This window comes from Lottia gigantea, assembly GCF_000327385.1.
Source record: "Lottia gigantea unplaced genomic scaffold LOTGIsca_25, whole genome shotgun sequence".
Lineage (NCBI taxonomy): Eukaryota > Metazoa > Mollusca > Gastropoda > Lottiidae > Lottia > Lottia gigantea.
The window spans coordinates 2,339,046-2,354,984 of NW_008708752.1; the positions used below are offsets into that span (position 1 = coordinate 2,339,046).

The 15,939-nt window shown below is 33.5% G+C and overlaps 2 protein-coding genes across 2 annotated transcripts; both read left to right on the top strand.

The window, feature by feature from the left end:
- Positions 1-6,005: 6,005 nt before the first annotated feature.
- Positions 6,006-10,403, top strand: LOTGIDRAFT_232099 (hypothetical protein; the record flags this gene model as incomplete). The annotated part of the gene is made up of 6 exons (XM_009055719.1): positions 6,006-6,167; positions 6,415-6,561; positions 7,016-7,084; positions 7,790-7,981; positions 8,927-9,061; positions 9,693-10,403. The coding sequence occupies 6 exons, from the start codon at positions 6,006-6,008 to the stop codon at positions 9,882-9,884; spliced, it is 897 nt and encodes a 298-aa protein (XP_009053967.1). The 3' UTR covers positions 9,885-10,403.
- Positions 10,404-10,937: 534 nt separating this feature from the next.
- Positions 10,938-11,510, top strand: LOTGIDRAFT_116933 (hypothetical protein; the record flags this gene model as incomplete). The annotated part of the gene is made up of 1 exon (XM_009055720.1): positions 10,938-11,510. A coding segment is annotated over one exon (573 nt), but the record flags the coding sequence as incomplete, so codon positions are not given.
- Between the last annotated feature and the right edge of the window lie 4,429 nt (positions 11,511-15,939).

The window sequence follows — 15,939 nt, forward strand, 5'->3', positions numbered from 1 at the left end:
AGTCAGCATTACAGTTAGACTGAAGATATACGAACAATATAAATACAAACACAAAATATTAAATACTCAGGGAAAAAACTAAAAAAATACCGGTTCTGAATCACTTGTTTTTATCCATATCTATTTTGTTATTGAAGGTTAGATTTTCTCTTGGTTGTGATGGTTACAGTTCTGCCTATTGTCCTAAATTAACCAAAGCTACTAGTTTGCGTATGTTTCCTTGTCTGGCAATCTATCTTTTAATTTGATAATACCTAAATATACTTTAAATCTGATACAATTGTTCCTAATTATGTATTCCAATGTTCAGAAGTATATCAACCAATCAAATATTGTAAAAGCCCTGTAGCTAATCGCGATGACTCCTTGGTCACGAGTAATTGAACATCGAATGTCGACGGTGGTATTTTCAGAGATTATGACATTACCTCATTAAAGAAGGAATTTGCCAGATCTAGAAAGTGTGTAAACTGACTTTATCTCCAAAAATTTCTCGGGTGTTTTGAAATGAAAATGTGTTCACTGGCGTATAATTCAATCAAATTGCTGCATTCTGCAATACAAGAAGGTTTCTTTTGCAGTTACGTTCGTAGTAGCTTGATATTTTGAAGAACTAAACATATACTTACATCAAAGTTCAGGCCAGTTTGAGCCGCTCTTTCATAACGACCCGAGTCATGTAGATTCATTCTCTCTACAGAAGCTGAAAATGTTAACAAAAATACTTTTAAGGGTTTGTAATGAATGAAAATTTTAAAATTGTACCCTAATAAATCATTCGTCAAAAAAATTGTCACGCCATCTGGCGCAGACTAATTACCAAATTAACAATTGACAATTAACAAATATCAAAGAAAGTTGTGGGTTCTGGAAATGGCGATCTACGTGTGCAATTAACTAAGCTAGTTCCAGATGTAAAGACCCGTGTTCAAGAACACCGAGCACATTGGTTCTTGCTGAAGGTCCTTGATATCTCCATTGCGCTTTATGTATACAACCGTGGCCTTTGTTTTCAAGTTGCTACCTTACTAGCATGTTTCAGTTTTTAGTATTTTGTCTGAGGTGAATGACTGATAAAGTTTTTCTCAACGGAGGAATTGGATCATAAAGGTTGAGAAGCTCTTTGTTAGCGTGTGATTAACACAAACATCTTGTACTGACTCTTTTTTTGAGACATCTCAGTTGGAAATGAATACGCACAATCCGGAAAAAATCAATGCGTAGCAACCTAGAATTAGCTTGTAATCCTTGTATCGACGTTTGTTTCATTTTTCTTTGTTCTCGCTTATAATTTAAACAAACAAACAAACAAATAACTTACATATAAATGCGGATTCGATTATCAAAACCTGCCAGACAACCAATAAAATGTTGAGACAATTCATGTTGAAGATTTTAAGAAGAAATACCTGAAATGATGAATATAATGTAGTCAAGTCAGAATTGTTTTTATATAGAAGTTTGCAATCTTATATAATAAATATTGAATAAAATATATTTCGGTATCACAAACAGAAAACAAATTAAAAATTGGCTATAAGAATTGTTGTTATCACAATGTCAAGCTATTACGAACTTTTATCATTTGATTTCAGCTATATTTAGTTTTGAGGTTTGGATAGTTAGTACTGGGTTTATTTATTTATCATAGTCTACACAAAGAGTATTCGGTGAGGTTCTGAGGTTCTAAGATTTGAAAGACATTTATATAATATCTATATAAATGATGGTTTGTTCAGAAGACCGATATAATGTTCCACTTAGTGGGCCACTATGAAACAAAAACAAAAAATTCGGTTATTTCGACTCTATACATTCACTTAAATCAATTTGGCTGAATCTTAAACTATGTTGTTGGCATGTTCGCATACAAAATCTTCATCAGAACATCTGGTTTTTTAAATAGAGTCTAACCACGGGGCCAAAAACATTTTTGAGATTTCATTAAAATTTGAAGCAGCTATTCATGTGTATAACTGATTGTATTAAAGCATAATTATATCAATCTTTTCCTTAAGACTCAATGTTTCTGTCATTATCACATTTGTTTTCAAATAATAATAAATAATAATAACTTTATTAGAAACCCAGTTGCAAACGGCAATCTTCCCTGGGATATTTCTACATAAAACTACAATAACATATTTACAAAATGATAAACAAAAAATAAGAATGAAAATAAATGAATATATGATAATGTATGGTTGCGATAATAATGTGATTAACATTAACAATAAATTGAATTAATTGAGGTAATATTTTCCTTTGGTTATCAAAGATGAAGTGAAAATATAGTACTATTAGACACACAATTACGTATTAATGATCGTAATTCCCTTTTCAGTCCTGTCTTAAAACCCTCTTCATCATTAGATTGTTTAAGTACTTGAGGTAATGAATTCCAGAGAAAACTATAGCCTTGTATTTGAATGTTCTTTTCATGGCCTCAATCCGGCACTTGGGAAGATGTAATGAGTTTTTTGTTTCCGAACGTAGATAGAGAGTTGTTGTAGAAATTGAAGATTGTAACCGAAAATAATTTTGAAAGTAGTGAGGACATTTTCCATTCATAATTTTGTAAGTCAGTATCCCAGTGTTATATTTAATTCGTTGTTCAAGAGTAAGCCAATTTAATTGAGAAAACAAGTCTGTCGATCTTGTATCATAGTTCGCGTCAAGGATACTGCGCGCTGCCCGTTTTTGTAGAATAAATAGGAAGTCAAGTTTATTCCGGAAAGCATTACCCCACACAATATTACAATAGTCTAAATGAGGCAATATATAGGCATTATAAAATAATATTAAAATAATAATAATAAAACTTTAAATCCTCAAATATAGCACCTTAGGTTAGTATTGTCTAGAGAGAAATTAATAGTGACAAGTAGCAGCGGCCATCTTGTATTTTTATGGATTTCAGCACAAACTAAGCTAATCATGAGAAATGTTTTTTTGGTCGTGGAGCCATGATCTTAATGTCGTAAAATAAAATCATTTGTAATGGAAGAAAATACAGCTTACTAACGTAAAAATCAATTCGTGTTTTACTCACCACAAAATACAGCAAACTTCTACTGAATGGAGTTTCAAATCTCCTCTTTATATACTAAATTTTGATTAGACAAATATTTCATGCATTGATAATTTGTGTTGGAATGCTTACGATCATTAGACTATATCCAAACCCAGACTAGATTTATCATTCCACCCGAAAGACCAAACACATTCCTTTCCTTCCAAGCGTCTCCAATTTATAGTCATACAAGCGCTAAGAAACCCATCCCAGTATCATTTTCCGCATACAGCGGCTAACTTTACAACAGGGACTGTAAGGTTGTTCCACATACCTAAAAAGATAGCTTGCCAGGCAAGGTAAAATACGCCCACTGGCAGCTTTGTTTGAAAATGAACATTGAAGAACAAGGGCAATAACTCATATCAAATAATTTTCGATATTTTTGATTTTCAATAGGGTTCATCCTTGGGTGAAATACACAATTTCAAAAAGTTTCGTCAAAATCCAACTAGAATTGTGGCATGTAGAGTATTTACAAGCTAAAAATTGAACGCGTTTTGAAGAACAAGGGCAATAACTCATATTAAATATTTTTCGATTTTTTTTATTTTCAATAGTGTTTATCCTTGGGTGATAATAAACAACTTCACAAAGTTTGGTCAAAATCCAGCAAGAATTGTGGCATGTAGAGTGTTTACAAGCTAAAAATTGAAGGGCAATAACTCGTATTAAAATTTTTTCCGATTTTTCTGATTTTCTATAGGGTTCATCCTTGGGTGATAATAAACAATTTCAGTAAGTTTCGTCAAAATCCGTCTAGAATTGTGCCTTCTAGAGTGTTTACAAGCAAATTGTGGACGGACCGACGTACGGACGGACATGGGTGACGACAACATATGCTCCACATATTTTGTGGGCGTATAAAAATGCTCATAGAAAAATGACTCTTGTGACGGCCTGATTTAAACAACATGTTATATTTTGTGGTGTATGGATAAAGTATCGGTGTGCTGTATCTGCATAGCCTCGGTTGCAAACGTTCTACCGTGAAAGTTCTGCTTAGAGCTCTGCAACATTTTACGATAATGAATGGCAGACGTATTGTGTGCTAGAACTACACGGTATACCAACACTGTCACGTGATTACTCGATATGTCTAAGGATTCTGGTCGTTCATTTATGACTACAGGCGTTTGTAAAAAAAAAAGGCAATAAAAACAAAAACTTTGTAAGATTTGGAACCAAAATGTCAACGTCACCATTATCCTAAAAAACTGTAGGCCCAAGAGCTAAGTACTATATTCATATATTACTAATATTAATATCATCTAACAAATAATTGTTACCATTCTGTTACATTCTATTACAAAGAGGCTCGTTAATTATTATGTCGCCTATATAATAATGTGATTATCATATTTATGATGCATTCCCTTATTGAAATTACATTTATTTCTAATTATCTATCTATATTCAGGTTTTATTACATCATTTATTATCATTTATAGGCCTATGTGTGATTTATTTCATTTAATTGTATTGATTGCATATTTCTCTATATGTTCAAAGAATATTGTAGATGTAACGCGAGTTTTCCAAACTTTGTCTGCCATATTCGATTCCCGCCATCTGGTTTGTCCAATAGGCCTAATGAATCTGATGAGAAAACCCTGTACCAGACATATTACAAGCCATAGCCCACCGAAACTTTAAGAATTCTTTAACATTTTGGGCTGCCTTAAGGACACGACTGATTTTGTCAATGGAAAGACTTGCATGATCGTTTTCTCAAAACTGAAAGAGAGTGGGTACATAAACATAAGCCTATATTTATCGTGTAGGCCTAATTGTTAGTTATAGGCTACTCCTTCTTTCGCCCTAACTCTACTTAAAACCCAACATCTAACACTGGCCAGTGCTTTACATAGAAGTTTTTAGGAACTTCTTCACTCTTAACACTAGATCTTGTCGGCCTAATGGTTTTAGCGCTTTGGCTCACCAGCTTTGAGGTCGTCGGTTCGAATCTCAGTTGAAGCTTTTTCAAAAATCCTTTTTTTTTTTGTAGATTCTTTTCTATTAATTGAAGTATGCAGATGAATTTTCTCAACAATGGATCAGTCTGTGCATCATAGTTAACCTTAATTTACTTTGACCAGACTTTAACCCTTTTGGAGCCATTTGCTGACAGTGTAGCCTACAGATTTGTATAAGGGGTTATTGAAGACAAATTTGTTTTGAGTTAACCCCAACGAACCATGATACTAGGCTACTCTTTCATTTCGTATGCGAAAACCCATCTCCTAAGCTAACCCCAATTCACTTTAAAAAGAATGAGAGTTTTGCCTTGAGTTAACCTAATTTATTTCAACTCATAAACCTAGGATTCGGTGGTTTTAGCACTTGCTAGGGTTAGGAAATGTTCCTCATCATCAACTATCAGCCAATTAATTCGCCTAGGCTACATCAGGCTACATAAAAGATTTTTAAAGTAGCCTACGATTCTGTAGTAAGATTTTATATGAAATTTGACATCATTTTTTATTTTTTTTAGTCACATTATTGACTTTTTTCTCGATGATACAATGCAATTTCTAAGCCGCCGACCTCTAAATTAAATTGGTAAAAAGTTTTAATAGTTGCGTCATTCTTAGTGTCTAGTTGATCCTGTCTACATTCATAATGCTGCGTTCGATTAATTGAGTTTAGTTTACAAAACTACATATAGATCTATTGATTAAAATAATTCCAAATTTTCTTGAGCAATTAATAATACGACCCGAAATAATGATTTTTAAGCGTAAAAAATTTGTTTAAGTTTTGTTTAAGTTGTTAATCATTTTATTAGAATAACCAACAAATACACTGTTTCGAACGCGCTCTTTGTTTACATTTTGAAGCGCGCCACCTTTCTAGCACTGTATTTAAGAAGAAAAAAAATTGCACATGCTTCTCATTTAAGTGTCAGAAAAGAAAAGATTATATTATCAAAATGTTGGGGATTCATGATTACACACGTTTTGTGGCATTTGTGGCAATAACTGTCATATTAGCTTTGAGAGATATCAGTGTGTGGATGCTTGCTGACAGTATTTTAACAGCTTTGACTGGAATCTTCATGCTTTTTCTACCGTCTTTTATCTTTGACTTGGAGGTAGGTCTATCTATCACACATTGACACAGAATTCGAGAAGTCGATAAGTGAAAATGTAGTTGCTTATATGTAATTCTACCATTATGTATCTAGGTAAAAACAAAGTTACTGTCTTCTTAGACTTCTATTTCTTTTTATGAGTGAATCAATGTCAAAGTTCACCATTTTTTAAAATTTTTAATATCTTATTTTAGTTATAGGCCTTGTCTATGCCTCTTTATTATATATTTTATTATATTTTTTACAGACTGATGGTGTGAAACTAGATGGATTGCATATCTATTTTATAAGATTAACTGGTTGTGGTATGATTGCCATGGCAACCGTTTTATTTATCTTTAGAAATTCTACAGATAGAAATGCTGTCAGAACTTTACTTTGGTCCAGGACAATAGTATGTTTCAATTCTTCAAATTCTTATTAATTGGCTAAGACCAAGTCAGAGCATCTACATGATACACTAAATCTTTTTGGTGAAAAATTTTGGTATCGAATTCATATGAAGTTGTTGATTAAGTAGTGTGTTAAAGTAGCCTCTTTGAAGGACTTGGGATGGCATGGGACTTGATCTAGACCTTTGTCATGATGATATCTTTAGATTTGTCAACCCAGTTTCCCCTGTCAGTGATGCAGGTTGAAGGGACTGTTCAAAGCGAAAAAAGCAACTGAATAATATGGGATAATGAATGGAAGAAATTTGTCTTATTGCACACTGATCTGCGTTAACCTTATCTGAAGCAGAAAGAAAGAAATCAAAAAATCATTTTTATTTAATTCAACCTCTGTATTACCTTATTTTACATCATCTTCATTTAAAGAAAGAATCTATTAGTTCAATATTTTTTCAGGCATTTGGTCTAGCTACAGTTCGTATTATATTTGACAGGATGATGCATAGCTCAAATTATACTGATTTTGTAAGTATGATGCAACTTGATTTCCATATACACACTTTCAAAAGATACTTTCATTTTCTGAAAATTTAAAAATAAATGAATGTCTCTCAAAAGTATAAAACTTTCAGAAACTTGAGAAATGCGTAAGGAAGTTTTATTGCTTTTATTGCTTCTTATTGCTCTCCATGATTGAAGGACATTCTCATTCACCACATTTTCAATATAATTTAGACTAAACTTTTGTTCCGTTTTTTTACTGGCTTTTATTTTAATTTAGCTACTTAAATTAGGGTCTGACGACAGCCCTCTTAAACATTCTTCAAATTAAACGTTAAACTTGATGACATCCACTTTAAGTTGCTACCCTATTTACCCAAAAAGCGCTAGCATTTTTTATGTGGTTATCATTTGTGACCCCGCACATCGTATCAGGTATTAAGTTGCACCAATAATAAGCTGGGAGTGAAGTTTTAAGGGGGACTCAAATCTGGATATTAAATTGACTATATCTTCTGAACGGAGAAAGCTGTTGAGATGGAATTGGTATCAAAATGTAGCTGTTGATGCCAGGAATTTAAATTTACTAATAGCTCTACATACACCAAATGCTACTAAATACCTGCAGGGTCACATTTTATTTAACATTATTATTATGTTACCAAAAGAAATTTCTAGGATCTGCTTGGTAATGTGCTTGACACAACTAATTTTATTGATGTTTTGCAGCATATGTTGTACTCAATGGCAGCAAGTGCTGTATGGTTTGCAGGACAGAGCTATCAGTTATATCAGAATGGTATGGAAGCACCTAGTAATCCCAGCACTAATAGTGTAAAGAAATATTACCTAATGGATACCATATTAAATGCTTTGGGTGCTGTACCTGATGTCTTTGTACCATGGCTCATTCTTCCAGCAGTGAGTAATATTTTTTTTGTTTTTTTCTTCTTCTGACTTGATAGCCTTCTAATGACCTTTGACCTGTAGAGAATTTTTTGATTTGACTCAAATATGGTTGGATAGCATTTGTCCCATCACTAGCTTTAAAGATGGGTTCCCTTATTTTCATTTATGAAAATGAAAATGCTAATACTTATATGAATAGAAAGTAGATGTGTTCTAATGACTTGGAAAAATACCAATTTGTCTCACATGTCCAAAATTAATTCATAATTAGCTAAATTAAAAGAGAATTACCAGCAGAATTCCAATGCGTGACAGATCAAGAAAGGTCAAAAAGTTTTTTTTTTGTATAGTAGCCATACATGACCATTTATCATTGGTTAAAACTGTTAATTATATGCAATAAGGACATAATAATATGATTAAGAATACATGATAATTCATTAGAAACACCAATTAACCAAATGGTTTGCTTAATTTGACACTAAAAAAATAAGGAAACCCATCTTTATGTAGATATTTTGAGTATTTTCTCACCAGTTATTTAAATAGAGCTGATTTTCTCGATAAGCTCAAGGTGGATCCCCTGAACTTTTGAGATGTTGTATGTGAAGACTATCCTAAAATATTTTGGAAAATCAGCATCATAACAATTTTTTTCCCTTTTTTTTTCCAATGCTCCCTGGCCTAAAATAATGTCATTAGAACATGACTGCTGTATAAAAATTAGTTGGATTAAAATGGGACGAAAAACTATCAGAAAAAAAAGTGCAATGAAATTGTAATCTGAGTTTAAAAACATTGGATATGTTGTATTGACCTATGGATGATAATGAATTTCTCATAAACCTCTTGTAATAACCAGATTATACAGTTTTATATTCTGTGTTACCTCCCTTTAACTCCAGAAGCTTATCTTCTGCTTTATGATATTTATATCGGTTTATTTTGATTTTCTAGGGAAAAGATATAGCCCATCAACATTATTTTGCATTAATGGGGAGTTTTAATGTTGGTTTTTGTGTTTTAACTTGGTGTGCATCATCCTTTAGATTTGATGAGGACAAACGCACAGTTTTCTGCGCAAGATTAACTGTAAGTATTTGAGGCCTAGTTGCCAAAAACTTTTCACTTTTATGGAGCAATGGATCCAAGACCTGTCCTTATTAGTTAAGAAAAGTTAATTCAAGCTGTACAGGGACATTGTATAATATCGTCAGCCTGCTATGAGAATTGTCTAAAGGTGCGGGCACATGAGCGGTCTTGGTTTGAGACTTTTGTCGCCGATTAAAGTTTTGTCTTGAGTTTTAGAGACTGGCACGGGCACATGAGGAGACAAAAATCTCCAGTCGATCATTTTCTACCTTGTAGATATTTGAAAGGAAAAATAATCTGATTGGATGATGACGGTCTGTCTTGTAGACGATAATACTATCACAGACAATTATCAATCTTGTATAATAGCACACGTGAGATTTTACTCAAGATTCCAGTCAGCGACAATAATCTCCCATCAAGATCACTCATGTGCCTGCACCTTTACTCATTTTTATTCATTCATCTGATTTTGCCTCATATACATTGTGCTATGAGTAATAATGAGTTAGGCAATTATCATAGCAAGCTGACGATATCTGACAATGTCTGGTGGAATCAATAATGGTTACAGTTAAGGCTAATATAGAAGGAACAAAATTCACTGTATTTTTTTATTATTATTATTCAGGCTGTTACAATGGGTCTATTCTGTTTCCTGTATGGTACTACAAGAGAGGGACTATGTCCAGTTTGGTCTGAATATATATTGGCTCTGTTTGGATATCCTATATTCCTAATAATCAACTTTGCTGGAATATATGCCATACGCCAACACAGAAGTTCACTACAAGCAAACTATGATTTACGTCCCAGGAACTAGTTCAAGATTATTTCAGGTTTTTACTCCATATATAATAGCTATGTTGGTGGTACAGTTTTAGAAAACCAATGCCTTTCTACAATGTAATGTCTTTTTTAATCAGTGATTACAAATTCTTAAAACATGTATAACAGTAAATAGAATTACTTGTAGCATCTCAATACATTCTGCATAATATAATGATTATTCCAATGTGAATTTTTTTATGTAAATAGGAGCTAATAATAAGAAAAAGTAATTACAATAATATTAGAGTTAAGTATGACACATGCTTTGACATGTTATCAATGTTAACAATTACTCACTAATCCAATGGAAAAATCTATGTCAATTATTTGAATGATTGAATATTATTCCATTAACATTTACTGATAGAGCTTAATTTCAGCAATCTGCAGTATTTTTTCAGTATGATAATTTGACATCTGATTCTACTGCCTGATGATGAAACTCTTATCAGCTGGTAAAGCCAATATATAGAGAACTGCATTCTTTAACAGGTTTCATACTTAATGCAAAGATTGCATAGCAACTCTCTGAGATTTCAAATACCAAATTTCTTTTTGACCAAAAATTGTTGGGTTTAAGATTAAATGCCTTATTGTATGACAATTCTCTGGGATTTTTATAGATTTATTCAGTAATCTAATGACCAAAAATTGTTAATGTTAAAGTACTTTTTTAGCATATATTTTTTTAATGTTTTGCATGCTAGATATGATAATTTTAGTGTTTTTTTTATATTTTTGATATAATGAAAAAAATTAATAAAAAGTGCTCTTCTAAATCAAGATTTATTTTTAAACATTTTAAGCAGTAGACCTTTGCATTATTGGAATGGAATGCAGAAACTTGTCTACAGTAACGTTATGTTGACCATTGGAAATTAACCAGCACTTCACTCAGTTCTAACTTCCAAATTCACCCAGTTCTATCCTCTCACTTCACCCAGTTCTATCCTCTCACTTCACCCAGTTCTATCTTCTCACTACAACCAGTTCTATCTTCCCACTTCACCCAGTTCTATCCTCTCACTTAACCCAGTTCTAACTTCCCACTTCACCCAGTTGTATCCTCCCACTTCACCCAGTTCTATCTTCTCACTACAACCAGTTATATCTTCTCACTTCACCCAGTTCTATCTTCTCACTTCACCCAGTTCTATCCTCCCACTTCACCCAGTTCTATCTTCTCACTTCACCCAGTTCTATCCTCTCACTTCACCCAGTTCTATCTTCTCACTACAACACTTCACCCAGTTCTATCCTCTCACTTCACCCAGTTCTATCTTCTCACTTCATCCAGTTCTATCCTCTCACTTCACCCAGTTCTATCCTCTCACTTCACCCAGTTCTATCGTCTCACTTCACCCAGTTCTATCCTCTCATTCACCTAGTTCTATCCTCTCACTTCACCCAGTTCTATCTCAACACTTCACCCAGTTCTATCCTCTCACTTCACCCAGTTCTATCGTCCCACTTCACCCAGTTCTATCTTCTCAATTCACCTAGTTCTATCCTCTCACTTCACCCAGTTCTATCCTCTCACTTCACCCAGTTCTATCTTCTCACTACACCTAGATCTATCCTCTCACTTCACCCATTTCTATCCTCTCACTTCACCTAGTTCTATCCTGTCACTTCACCCAGTTCTATCTTCCTTCTTCACCCACTTCTATCCTCTCACTTCACCTAGTTCTATTTTCTCACTTCACCCAGTTCGGTCCTGTCACTTCACCCAGTTCTATCTCGACACTTCACCCAGTTCCATCTTTGAAGATGACAGTGTAGATTGTTGAAACGTCGTGTGTAATAAAACTAAGAAGTAGTATACCATAAAATTGTGTTCCGTTATTTAATATAATCTGTGATGCTTTTCTTTTCTGTTTGTAACTTACTTTGGGTATACATACATACATACATCTTACTTGGTTTATTAAGACGAGCAAGGCCATTCAGTGTGTAGGCGTAATGTGATAAACAATTTTCAGAACAAAGGCATGAAACCATGTTTTCGAATTTGTCGATGGACCTTTAATGTTCAAGATTAATTGTCCCATCCAGTTCCGCATAAACCTTTACTCTTAAACCGATCTTTATGTACCTTCAAGTAGGTTCAGCATAGTAATATGTGAAGTGGGCTTACATGATACATGCCTGTACTGAACTCGCTTACAGGACCTCAGATTATTTCACCTGTACTCTAGTCACTACGCATTGTTGACCTTTGGTATTTTTAATACTTTCTTCCTGAGTAAAGGACGTTTCATTGATGAAGTCGTTTTTATATTATAAAAAATAACGTTTTAGATATCGTGTAATCTTAGTTTGTGATTATAGCGAAACGTATAGGTAAGTTTTTTGCATTAATTTAAAATTTTCATTTTCACAGTTATTGGCTTCAATTTTTACGTTAATACAAATTTAGGCACACATCTACACAATTTATAACTTAAGTGCGATCACTTTCATACGAAATGACGACAAACGGATTTTGAATTGCGGTTTTGGATCTTTTCGATATCTGTAATTGCCTTTAAAGGGACAGATGTACCATTGAGGAGGGTGGAAGGGGATGAATTTAGTCTTGAAAATAAGTAAATACTCTTCAGAACTACCTGAAACTATCTCAAACTAGGAATTTTCTCACTATTTCAATATATGTCTTTTGTATATATCACAGAGTATCTTAAAATGACGAATCGTTATTTTAACATGGTTTGCCACTTCGGGGGAATTGGAATCTTGAACAACAGTCATCTGAATCTCATAATCCCTTCCTATATACCTCAACCTAGAAATTTCACTTTCTATTTTCTACAAATATATATTCTATATATCGAGTATCAAGAAAGGCGATCATGGTGATAACATTACCTGTAAGGATGACAAAAGATTTTAATTTTTGAACTGTAGATTTACCTGGTGTCATACTTACACAACAGAATCCCTCTTTCATCCAATAAATCTATAAAAAACTAAGTAACAATTCGTTAAACTAAATAATTTTGAAACAAGCTTAAAAGCGTTTTTTTTTTCAATTAGTACTTCGTTTAATGAATATAAAGATTCTATTCTTTAGTCACGGCACCTGGTAATTCCAACTGATGAATATAATGATACTTTTATTGACCAAGTTTAATACTTTAAATTTTGTGTCCATTAGAAGAGGTAGTAATCCTTTAATTTTTATCTTGCTGAAGACATTCAAAATGTGGTTTAGTTTTATAATCCACCTCCTAATGTAATATAATATTATGTACAGACATACTTAAACGTGACATGCAAGATCAAGTTAACGTACCCTACGGGTTATATTTTTCACTATGTTTTATTTATTTATCTGTTTATTTATTTAATGGGCCAATTTAATTTCCTCTTTACATTATTACATAATTTCTCTGTGAACGCAATAATTCATAAATAATAACGTCAGCACACCCACTCGCTAGGCTATTGATCAAATACAAGGTTGTTCGTTTTTCAGTGGGATTATTCATCTCAATCTAGATCTGACAACCTTCATCATGATTGAGCGCATGACGGTATTGACGTAGAAAACTTAATAAACTTAGTTAAAAGTTAAAAGTCGGTGATGAGATCCCCACTGTACCAAATTACCAGACTAAAACGACATTCGATCTATTTGGAGTTTTTCTCTTGTTATATGCGCTTAAATAACGCTATGCCTATATGACCGCGTGTCTAACAGAAGTGCGCCTAAAGTACTGTGTCTAACTGATTTGTGCTTGAAATGTGTGTGCCCAAATGACTGCTTACCATTTATAACAATCAATTTTATGTTATAAAGACGAACTTCATAATTCTATGGGCATATGAGCAAATCAAGCGGAACTCAGGAGTAGAGTCAAGATCTACGTTTATATCTGAATAAGTTGTACCTATATTTTAAATTTGCTTGTGTCAGGTAATTCAATGTCAATATTTGAACTGTTTGTTGAGAAGCTAGGTTATTGGGTTTATAAGTTATTGACCCTTTTCCTTATTCATTTCATGATGGACAATATTGTATATACACTTTGAAACCGTTTGTTTCCGCTTACATCCTATTCAAGGAATGTATGTAGCGGCTTATGTTTTAAGTCATCATGAACAGTCCCGGGCGACACCCCGCTTGTTAAGATATTCAATATTTTCATATACTTAATACAAGTGAAAATACAAGTGAATCTCAGGATTTTAGACAAATGGACAACCGGGGGCATATGGTGCAACGATGAAAGAAAATTGCAGTTACTCATGTTCTTCTTTCTAACAAAAATTGGATTTTTGGCATCGAACTAAGCAGTCGGAATCTTCACCATCCAGTTGGCCAATTTCTCGATATGAACTTTTCGCTCATGCTCGCCTTGAAGGATCCGAATTTGAGCTTTGAATCGCCAATCGACTTTAGCCACATTAAAATAAGAATCTTGATGGGAAGTTGGTGTTAGAGGTTGATGTATGCATTATTCAACCAATTGCTTACAAGGAGAAAACTGACACATTCGTACCGATATAAGCGCGTGAATGTAACAAGGGTGACACAATATTATTGTAGATATCAAGTCATTTCAAATTGAGCTTCATTTCGACACTTTTCAAAATTAGAACCCACTTGCGTGTTTTCTACAACTCAACATACGCCCTGGTGTTAGTGATATCGGGTTATATCTGGTGGCCCAGAAAAAAAAACGCTTTCTGTATCAGGATTGTTCTTAAATTACCAATAAATTATTTTTTTATAGGTTGTTAAACCACTTTGAAAGCCAATGTTTTGAAAAGCTATTACTGAAAATTAACTATGAAATTATTCTGAAATTAAAAGTGGTTTTCTTTTTGACCACCCCGATATATGCCCTAAGAATGTTTATAACACCCTGGCAAAGCTGTTTCTTGAATGGTCTAAGTCCTGGACGCCAGACTTCTGAAAAGTCTTGTGGGTAGCTGACATTGAGTCTCAGCTAACAAAGTCAATATTTAGGAATTTATGCACATAGCTTTAAAGTATCATTGAGGTATATTCAAGCATGACATTTATAAATTCACAATGAACCCTACCCAACCCTTAGTCCGAAACATCTGCCTCTATTCCAGCCTCTAATAGCTATTTTTACAGAGGTTTTGTTTTACACATTCGGAGGTGCGGAAAATCCTAACAAAACATGGCCTAGTTTTCTGTCTCTTTCCTGTCTTCCAGCCGACAACTGTCCAAATAGCTATTATGGAGCCAAATGTTTACACAGCCCTTAAAATTTAGAATTAATGCATATGCATTAGAGAAATGTTGCATGATTAATATGTTCTCTCGATATCTATACATTTGCTCTGTTCTAATGCAATAGTACCTGTACACAATATGAACAGTTATTTTAGACACAGTCCTTCTCATGATTACTTTATATTATATATTAATATTTGTTTAAAACGTCTAAAGGCTCTCTGTTTACATCTCCTCCCATTTCTGTTTACTTTCTGTTGACAAAAACACTTTTCTTTTAGAATGAACACGAAAGAGGAATATGGTATGGATGGTACGCACAAAAGGTAAGTTATATTTGAACTTAATAGAACATACAAAAAACCGATGATTTTAATATTTCACAATTCACGTTTTGCTCATAGTAAATATACAGTGCATTATATTTGCAAACAAAATTATCTTTGATATAATGTTGTAAAATATACGAGTTAAAGGGACCTATTTTTCCAAATATTTTCTCCACCAGCTGTCAAATCTCAATTTCTGAATCTGAATTTGGGTTCCTTTAAATTCAACAAAAACGTTTGGTGTAAGTTTAAACTATTTTCACTTCGTTTCGTTTCTTACATAATACTTAATACTGATACATGCATTATTCAATCTAGATAGTTTTATGCCAAAGCAAACAGTAAGGTCAAGAGAGGATTGCCACTTGTTCAAAGAGATATTTACCCCCACTGTGCACCATAGCTATATGCGACGACAAGGGTTTTAGCCGGAGCAAGTTGGACAGGAACATTCACTCATGCACCGAAACCCAGAGTAAGTTTCGGGGAAGGGAGGGTGTGATTCT